Source organism: Eutrema salsugineum, unplaced genomic scaffold, assembly GCF_000478725.1.
Source record: "Eutrema salsugineum unplaced genomic scaffold, Eutsalg1_0 scaffold_16, whole genome shotgun sequence".
Lineage (NCBI taxonomy): Eukaryota > Viridiplantae > Streptophyta > Magnoliopsida > Brassicales > Brassicaceae > Eutrema > Eutrema salsugineum.
The window spans coordinates 1,839,323-1,849,197 of record NW_006256858.1 but is presented as its reverse complement, the minus strand read 5'-3'; the positions used below and the strand labels follow the sequence as shown (position 1 = coordinate 1,849,197).

The window sequence follows — 9,875 nt, the reverse complement described above, 5'->3', positions numbered from 1 at the left end:
TCACAGGACTATAATCTATTTAATCAAACAACATAATCACAATCATTTACAATCCTCTTTAAACAAGATTGGATTATTAAAAAAGTGATTAAACTTTAAAATAGAGACAAAAACAAGAACTGAGAAGAAAACGGATACTTTCAACTTTAGTTTATTTTCTTACAAAGACAAAAGTGCCGTTGAGATATATAAATATAAAGTCTTGAATCACATTCACACCAGTATCGAAGAAAACAACAGTTTGATCACTCTCTCACTGTCTTCTCTCTCTCGTTCATTTCTTCTTCCCAAGTTCCTTGTCTTCTTCTTCTGATGGCCGAAACCCTAGAACCCTTCGTCGTTGGGGAAATCGATACCTCGGCGCCATTCGAGTCAGTGAGAGAAGCCGCAACTCGCTTTGGCGGGTTCGGTTTCTGGAAACCTTCTTCCCATAACTTCCCCGAAGCTTATTCTCAGGTCTCATCTCTCTCTCAGTTCGTCTCTGTCTTTCTCTCACTGCTTTTGCTTGTCTGGCTCATTCTTTGGTTTGAGGGTTTCTTTGTTTATTTGGAATTGGAATGTCACACTGCTGCTATTTGTTTACAAAAATCAAAGTAATTATTAGGAAATTTGTTCACTTGGCATCATCAGTTCTTGAAAAATCTTGCCTTTAGTTCTTTCTTGTGATGCGAAATTTCGAATTTTGGTGAACAGAACGATGTGGATGAAACTAATATGGTGTCGAGAGCGAGTGAGTTAGAGAAGGAGCTGATTGCGAAAGAAGGAGAAACTTTAAAGGTGTTGAAATCGCTTGAGTCGACCAAAGCCATCGTTGAAGAGCTCAAATCAAAGCTACAGCGAAAAGAAGACAAAGAAAACTGCGACATGAATGTGTTAAAAGAACTTAACCAAGCAAAGACAGATCTGTGCAAGACAACCGAAGATCTTGCTGCTATACGCGAGTCCGTTGAGATACTGAACAAGAGACTGGAAGAGGAGCGAGCTGCACTCGACAAGACGCGAGAGAGACTAAACTCTGAGAATGCAGCAGAAATCTCCAAGGAGATTCAAAGGTTAAGCTACGAGGCTAAGGAGTTTAGTAAAACAGGAGAGGATGCTCGTTCAGCGGTTGATAAAGCTGTGGCTGAGATCGAGCAAACGAGAAACAAGATCAAAACTGCTGAGATGCGTTTGGTCGCTGCCAGGAAGATGAAGGAAGCTGCTAGAGCTGCTGAAGCAGTTGCAATCGCTGAAATCAAGGCTGTTACCGGGAGAAAAAGAAGAAGAAGAAGAAGAGGACATGGTCAAGAGACGTTGCAGGAGGAGATTCTTGAGAGGATAGAAGAAACGGCACAAGAGATTAGAAGCAGCAGGAGGACGCTCGAGGAAGGTCTAGAGAAAGTGAATAATGGGAAAATGGAAGCAGAAGAAGAGACCCTCCACGGGAAATGGCAGTGGTCAGAACATAGGAGGAGATCATCATCATCATCATCATACACGGCCAAGTACAAGAACAGGAGAGAGACACTTCTGATAGATGTGAATGGTCTGAATCTGATGATGAATGGAGACGGGACATCATCATCAGTTGCTGTCATGAAACCAACGATGTCGATTGGGCAAATACTCAGCAGGAAACTACTTCTTGCGGATGAGTCAGCGATGATGATGAGCGGGAGAGTGTCGTTGGGTCAGATTCTTGGAAAGACTAACAATGGAAGTGGTGAAAGGAAGGAAAAAGAAAGAAAGTTGAATGGGAAGAGGAAGAGGTTCGGATTGGCCAAATTGTCTGTGATGTTGAACAAAGAGAGCAAGAATAAGAAGAAGAAGATTGCTTTGAACTTAAAATGATTAGTGAGTGAGTGACTGAAATTGAAACTGGTCTATCTTACTTAGGAGTTGTTAGGTGTTTGTGCTGTACTGTCTTATTATGTTAAGGAGCTGAGTTTCCCATTTGTTATCGATATGTATTGGTTATGCTATTAGTAAAATTTGGTGTGATTTGTTTTTAAGTGGAACTCATAATGATAACAGATATAACTGATTTAGTTTCTTGATTTCTTGGAACTCTTGTGAAATTGTTGTTTTTTTCCTGCCTGATTGATCACAAATGGATTTCATTTTGTTAGTAAATTAAATCGCAAAAAGATATAGTTGCGTTGCGGTATATTCGAATATAATAGCCACAAGCTGATGCTGATGCTGACGTGGCCGGATAATTGCTTGTGCTTTTAGAAAACCTCTCATTTGACTTTGGATTATCATACGCAATCGACCAATTCGACGGATCTGGTATTTGATTGTTACCATCTTCTTCTTCTTCTTCTTCTCACAAGCCAGATACTACGAATCATTTGCTCGATTTTTTTCTTTCCTTCTGAAAAATAGGTAAAAACTTTATCTTTTGTCTCTGGTTCAATCTTCTTGACTTTAATCCGGCGCAGAGAATCTCAGGTGTTTGTAAATGAAGAGTCTTTAGTCTTAGTTGAATCTTCTTACCTTCTGATCTTGTTTTCTTTGCCAGGAATCAATGGGACCCAAAGCTCGAACGTTGGTTATTCTCTTGCTTGGTTTGACCTTGCTTTCTGACGCTAGATCTTTCTTTGACTCCACCCTCTCAGGTACGAATTTCCGACTAAATTTCTCCGGGAAAAAGACCATCTTTTTATCTATCTACTCATGCTTGATTGATTCTATAGAAGCTTTGCACTTTAAGAGTCCAATTTTTATGAAATAGTAAGCTTCTGTGGCTGGAGATGACTGAGGTAGCTGAAATAGTCTAATAGAATGGCTCATATATAGTCTAATAAAAGCTCTCTTTATGGCTTAAAATTTCAAGACTTTTCAATCTTTTGTTTTTTTGTCTTTGTGACAGAGGAAGTTTCCAAGAAGGAAGACGTTTGCAAACTGTGTGAGGAATATGTTACTGATGCTCTCAGCTACCTTGAGAAAAATGAAACACAAGCCCAGATATTCGAAGATCTTCATGATCAGTGTTCCCAATTGCGCGGATTTTCGCAGCAGGTTGATCAACTTTTGCATTTCTCTATATTTTTGTCTCAAGAGTGTCCCTCTCTATGGGTTAATCTATAAATCGAAACTGTGTTGAATTGAATAATGATGATATGTTTTTTGTTGCAGTGCATAACTCTGGTTGATTACTATCTCCCTCTCTTCTTCATGCAACTGGAGTCGTTTCAACCTCATTATTTCTGCAAGAGGATGAATCTTTGTGGCAAAGTGGTAGCTCTTGTGGAAGAAGCCCGTCAAGACAGTTGCGGTGTATGCCACAGGACCGTTTCAGAGATTCTCATCAAACTTCAAGATCCCGACACACAGGTTAGTAGTAGTAACTCTATTGAAGATGACAATATTTATGCATTCTGTGTCATAGACCCATTAGTCATAATCTGACCATATTCCTAAAAGCACCCAGAATCACATTCCAAGCTGCTACGCCCTCGTGTAGTTGTCGTTTGCTTGTGTTATGTGTAGATGATTCCTCGTGTAGACTATTTTCTTTTTCATATACACTGACTTTGTTGTTCCCTCGATTATAGTTGGATATAGTTGAACTGCTTCTCAAGGGATGCAAATCGTTCAACAACTACGAGAAGAAGGTTAGAATATTCAGCTCAAAAATTTATGACACTGCTTACACATATATATCATATACTCATTTCTTTCTGATTTTGCTATTGGTTTTCTTGTCAAACTTGCGCAACGCAACTGTATGACCATAGTAGTTAGCTTTGGCTTTTCTCATCTTACCATGTTGTGTCTATGTCATTACAGTGCAAGAAGTTGGTGTTCGAGTATGGACCTCTGATCCTCGTTAATGCAGAGGAATTCCTAGTGAAAAACGACATCTGTACACTCTTACGCGCATGTCCGGCCGAGAAAACGGTTCTAAGGCAGCCCGGGTCGGCGGATTCTTGAATGTTAAAACAATGGGTCTAATTAGGAACAGGAGCTGCTGTGTATTGTCCATAAGAATTGTTGCAGACTTTGTGAACTGTCTGTGTGTATGGTTAGACACACTCCGTAAACGTTTCTTTGCGCTTGTGTAAATAATAATCGCTATAATTATTGTTACCACTGTCATAAAATGATTGTATTCTATAATATCCCTTTTCAGGGTATTACATGTATAAACTATGTCTTTATTTTTATCATCGGTGGTGTTTCTGATTCATTTTGGCAAGTATCCTTTCGCGAAGCTCGAAGAAGACAAAAATGGCGGAAATTCTCTAATTTCTGTTAGAGTGCTCTGATACTATATTAAGGAAAATTATCTTCTTCATTAATGAACAAATGAGATTATAGAGTTTAATATATATACATCAAGATTACAGAGTTTAATATAGAGTTTAATATATATACATCGAAAGCAAAAGGAAACTTAACCATGATTGAACCAATACATTAAACCGGTATTTACTCTAATACCTTTGATAAGAAAGTCTGTGTTGTAGTATTAGGACTAAGAGAAGTCTTGCTTTTGGTCTTCACGAGGATTTTGTCCACAGACAAATTTACATATGTTTCAACTTTTAAGAATCAACATTGTACAACTCGCAATATTTGGTTTGTTTTTCTTTTTAAATGCGATTTTAGATTTGTTACAGAATTAAAATGGATTTTGACAGAATTCCATTATATTGCTTATTTTTTAAAATTCTAAATTAAATGAAATAAATTTTACAACGTTGTATTGAACAAATAATCTGAAGGGTATTGCATATGTTTGTCTGGAGGATTTTTGTATGCATATACAATTGTTACATATGTTTCTATGCATATACAAGTGTGTGTGCACGATTGGTACTAGGACTGACGTGGCCATAAGGGTCAAGATTTGACCAATATATAACCTTTTTTTTGTCTGAACATAGAATAGAATCTTTTTAACAAAAAAACAAAAAAAAAATAGAATAGAATCTAGATTAGTGAGATTGGAATAACTATAGTACAGTACAACGACTCTCAAGTCTCAAGACAACTTAATAAATCATTAAAACGGTCGAAATGACTTTATAGCCGTTGGTCATGTTTTTCTCGCTTGCCGTTTTTTTGGCGCAGGCCAAGAAGTAAAACTAGCCGTTGCAATAAACATAAACTAAACTCTTGTCTTTGTCTTCTTCCTCCGTCACTCGGACCATAATTACTCTTGGCTACAGCACTCAGTCACTCACTTTTTCCTTTCCCATCTCACTAAAAATCAACCTTCTCTCTCTCTATCTCTCTCTCTCTATCTCTCTCTTGCTTTGTTGTCCTCCAAAAACAGAGGAAGAAGAACACAACAAAGAACTGAAACTCCTGCTCTTCTTCATCTTTCTTCTTCTTCGTTTTTCTATTTTTTTTTTCATTTCTTTTGAAATGAGTCTGCTATACAGAAGCCCATTTCGGATTTTTGAATTTAGTTTCATTTCTTGCACGAGTCTCCTCTTGTGTCTCTCACTCTTGTCTGCTCACGCTGTTGCAGGTGGTGGTGGCCGTCACTCCTGGGATGGAATCGTGGTGACTCAGGCGAACTATCAGGCACTCCAAGCAATCAAACACGAACTCATTGACTTCACCGGAGTTCTCAAAAGCTGGAACGACTCTGCCTCCACCAGTGTTTGCTCTGGCGGTTGGGCTGGAATCAAATGCCTCCGAGGCCAAGTGGTTGCCATTCAACTCCCATGGAAGGGACTCGGCGGCACTATCTCCGAGAAGATCGGACAGCTTCAGAGTCTTAGAAAACTTAGCCTCCACGACAACGTCATCGCCGGTTCAGTTCCCCGTTCCCTCGGCTACCTCCGGAGTCTCCGTGGAGTCCATCTTTTTAACAACCGCCTCTCTGGTTCGGTCCCAGCCTCACTCGGCAACTGCCCTCTTCTCCAGAATCTTGATCTTAGCAATAACCAGCTGTCTGGAATCATCCCGGCTAGTCTTGCTGAGTCCACCAGGCTCTATAGGCTCAACCTCAGCTTCAATTTGTTATCCGGTCCACTTCCAGTAAGTGTTACAAGATCATATACCCTCACTTTTCTAGACCTTCAGCATAACAACCTCTCTGGTCCCATACCCGACTTTTCGGTTAATGGCTCTCACCCTCTCAAAACGCTGAATCTAGACCACAATCTCTTCTCTGGAGCTGTTCCCTTGACTCTCTGCAAACAAAGTTTGTTGGAAGAGGTTTCTTTAAGCCATAACCAGCTCTCTGGTTCTATTCCCATGGAATGCGGAGCTCTTCCACAGCTCCACAGCCTTGATGTTTCATACAACTCAATTAACGGAAGCATCCCAGACAGCTTCTCCAACCTTTCATCTCTAGCTTCACTAAACCTCGAGAGCAACCACCTCAAAGGCACAATCCCAGATGCCATCGATAGACTGCACAACCTGACAGTGCTTAACCTCAAGAGAAACAAGATCAATGGTCCTATCCCAGAGAGAATAGGGAACCTATCTGGAATCAGACAGCTTGATCTGTCTGAAAACAACTTCACCGGTCCGATCCCTGCCTCTCTAGTCAACCTTGCGAACCTTTCTTCATTCAACGTCTCATTCAACACGCTCTCTGGTCCTGTTCCGGCTATTCTCTCCACAAAGTTCAACTCAAGCTCTTTCGTGGGCAACATTCAGCTCTGTGGCTACAGTTCCTCCACTCCATGTCCTTCTCCAAAACCTCATCATCCTCTCACCATTTCGCCTACCTCATCACAAGAACCAAGAAAAAAACAACACAGAAAACTCTCGGTGAAGGATATAATTCTAATCGCCATTGGAGCTCTTCTAGCCATTCTGCTTTTGTTATGCTGCGTATTACTCTGCTGCCTGATCAAGAAACGTGCCGCCTTGAAGCAGAAAGACGGCAAGGACAAGATCTCTGAGAAGACATCATCTGCAGTTGCTGCAGCAACATCATCAGCAGGAGGTGAGATGGGAGGAAAGCTAGTCCATTTCGATGGCCCGTTTGTGTTCACTGCCGATGATCTGCTCTGTGCCACGGCTGAGATCATGGGGAAAAGTACTTATGGTACAGCATACAAGGCGACCTTGGAGGACGGAAACGAGGTCGCTGTGAAGCGACTGAGAGAGAAAACAACCAAAGGGGTCAAAGAGTTTGAAGGAGAGGTCACAGCTTTGGGCAAGATTCGACACCCGAATCTTCTTGCTCTAAGAGCTTACTACTTAGGACCCAAAGGAGAGAAGCTCCTCGTCTTCGATTACATGTCCAAGGGTAGCCTCTCTGCGTTTCTTCACGGTAAGCAAATCAAAACCCAAAAAAAAACAAAACCTAATTTGGATTTTAATTGAGATTTTGACATATTAGTGATTCTGAATTTGGGAATTGAAATCAACAGCTCGAGGACCAGAAACCCTAATTCCATGGGAAACAAGGATGAAGATAGCAAAAGGGATCGCTCGTGGCTTGGCTCACCTTCACAGCAACGAGAACACGATCCACGAGAATCTCACGGCCAGCAATATCCTCCTCGACGAGCAGACCAACGCACAGATCGCCGATTACGGACTCTCCAGGCTAATGACGGCGGCCGCCGCCACAAACGTGATCGCAACCGCCGGAACGCTGGGATACCGAGCGCCGGAGTTCTCAAAGATAAAGAACGCAAGCACAAAGACCGACGTATACAGCTTGGGGATCATCATACTGGAGCTATTGACGGGGAAATCTCCAGGTGAGCCGACGAACGGGATGGATTTGCCTCAGTGGGTAGCGTCGATTGTGAAGGAAGAGTGGACCAATGAAGTGTTCGATTTGGAGCTGATGAGAGAGACACAAACCGTTGGAGACGAGCTTTTGAATACTCTGAAATTGGCGTTACATTGTGTTGATCCGTCGCCAGCGGCGAGGCCAGAAGCAATTCAGGTGGTGAATCAGCTTGACGAGATTAGGCCGGAGCCTGAGTCCGCCGAGATGACGCCGATTGGATCCGGCGGTGATGGAGCTAAAGATCCACAGTCAAATGAAGAGGAGAATTGAAGGAGAATTTTCAGTTGAGAATAAAGAAGGCATGATTATCTTATATTATTATTATATATACACTTATAAAACACATTTATATAATTCATTATTCTTTGATTCAAGTAATTTGTAGATATACATGGTTTTTTGTAATGTAATTCGATTATCCATTCTATTTGGTTGTGTGATGTGTTGTTATAAATTTGAACTACTTTATGCTTGGTAGAAGAGAAGAAATCTCATAATAAAACACAAAACAAACAAAATTATAATTTCAATTTCTCCCGAAACATTTGTTTACTCTTTCGTCTCTTTGGTCTCAGCAAAATTTTGATTAATGATAAAATGATGGGATAAAGTTAAAAGAGGTTGAGGCAAGATAGCCAACGACGACGTCGAGGCTCGGTCTCGTTGGGCTCTTGGTCATCTGTCTCATCTTCTTCCTCTTCTATTTCTTCTATCTCTTCTTCGACGTTTCGTTGGTGTAAAGCAGTTGAATTAGAACCAAACATCTCCCATAGATTTTGTAGGTCTTTGGGACTCGGCTCTCCAGACACCACTTTGTTCCAAACATTCTCTAGATGAGTATGCACCACTGCAATATATGAAAGTAAATCCTTGATTACATATCAGATATATCTCAAAGTATAAACAGAAAAAGCGCTAAAAGATTGGAATTGATGATGATAAATGAATAAAGTAAATCCATTGTTTGTGACTCGTTTGCTGACCAATTGTCACAAACAACAAGAAAGATTGGTGAAAAGATTTGGACCTGACTCAATAAATTATTCACTCTACAAAGTATAATAATATAGGGTAAATAGTCTTTATAGAATGACCTATAGCACATTGGAAAAGGGATTTGATTCCATTTTTTACTTAAAACTTCTCTATCTTTTTACTTCTAATCTTTTTCTACCTCGATTCCATTTTCATCCTTTACTCATTCTGAAAAATGCACTGTTTTTCTTATCTTTGATTAGAAATGGCCTAGAAAATAGAGCTTGTCCTTGCTTGGTTTGCTCGCCGAGGATCTTAGTTTGAGTGAATAACGCTTCTTGGTTCTGACAGCTAGTGTAGTCCTTTGAGTTCTAGATCTAGATTTAACAGCTGAACGTCGAAGCACGACGTTGAGGACTCTCATTGTTCGGATCTCCTCTGACTCCTTTGAGGAATCATTCTCTCTTCGAAGATAAAACAACTTCCAATATGTTTTTTGGGCATTTCTTTAGTTTTTATTTTCATTTTTCTTCTTTTGTTCATATTTCTCGCATTCGCCTTTCCTTGAGTTTTCAAGCTCTTTATCACTACTGGTTTAACACATTACTTTATAATATCGGTGTCGACAATCGTACTGATGGAATTTGCTTCTATGTTTTTTTATCTTTTTTTTTGTATGAGACCAATTTTGGTAAATCAATTGTTTGCACATTTTGTAACACCAAATCTTTTTTATTTTTAATGAAATATTTACCATTTAGCAAAAAACTTACTATTAATACATCAATTTATCATAGCAATGACATTTAATCTCATACGTGTACTACGCATGAATTTGTCGAGGGTCTCGAGGCCATTAGAGTAGAAAGTACCATTAACAGAAAGCATAAAAATAATAGGAGATCAATTTGAAACAAAGAAAATATCAAACAATATAAATGAAAAGATGATCAAGATATACTTTCTGTTAATGGCACTTTGAATTGAATGTTAAGTTATATAAAAAAATGTTTTTACAATGAGTGCTACCGTTTTTCGAAATATTGAAAAAATAAAAAAGCAAACAGTTTTATAGTCTTTTTACTACGGTTTCGAACCAAACTAAACTATTATTTTCTCCCTATACATTTTATCACCAGAGAAAAAATTAAGACGATTTCACATGATCTTATCACCGATCTAAATATGCCTCTTGGGT

At 39.6% G+C, this 9,875-nt stretch overlaps 3 protein-coding genes across 4 annotated transcripts; all 3 read left to right on the top strand.

Moving 5' to 3' along the window:
- The first annotated feature begins 226 nt into the window (after positions 1 to 226).
- On the top strand, positions 227 to 1,976 carry LOC18020819 (WEB family protein At3g51720). The gene is made up of 2 exons (XM_006403826.2): positions 227 to 456; positions 694 to 1,976. The coding sequence occupies exons 1-2, from the start codon at positions 313 to 315 to the stop codon at positions 1,828 to 1,830; spliced, it is 1,281 nt and encodes a 426-aa protein (XP_006403889.1). The 5' UTR covers positions 227 to 312; the 3' UTR covers positions 1,831 to 1,976.
- A 186-nt stretch (positions 1,977 to 2,162) lies between these two features.
- LOC18020818 (prosaposin) lies at positions 2,163 to 4,170 on the top strand. Of its 2 annotated transcripts, none has more exons than XM_006403824.2 (6): positions 2,163 to 2,367; positions 2,504 to 2,600; positions 2,855 to 3,003; positions 3,121 to 3,318; positions 3,540 to 3,599; positions 3,775 to 4,170. In XM_006403824.2, exons 2-6 carry the CDS (start codon positions 2,510 to 2,512, stop codon positions 3,916 to 3,918), a joined length of 642 nt encoding a protein of 213 aa, XP_006403887.1. In that variant the 5' UTR covers positions 2,163 to 2,367; positions 2,504 to 2,509; the 3' UTR covers positions 3,919 to 4,170. The 2 variants fall into 2 exon arrangements, with proteins under 2 accessions (XP_006403887.1, XP_006403888.1); XM_006403825.2 differs by having other exon boundaries at positions 2,187 to 2,433; positions 3,775 to 4,156.
- Positions 4,171 to 4,869: 699 nt separating this feature from the next.
- On the top strand, positions 4,870 to 8,129 carry LOC18020817 (probably inactive leucine-rich repeat receptor-like protein kinase IMK2). The gene is made up of 2 exons (XM_006403823.2): positions 4,870 to 7,231; positions 7,332 to 8,129. Exons 1-2 carry the CDS (start codon positions 5,359 to 5,361, stop codon positions 7,970 to 7,972), a joined length of 2,514 nt encoding a protein of 837 aa, XP_006403886.1. The 5' UTR covers positions 4,870 to 5,358; the 3' UTR covers positions 7,973 to 8,129.
- Positions 8,130 to 9,875: the final 1,746 nt, after the last annotated feature.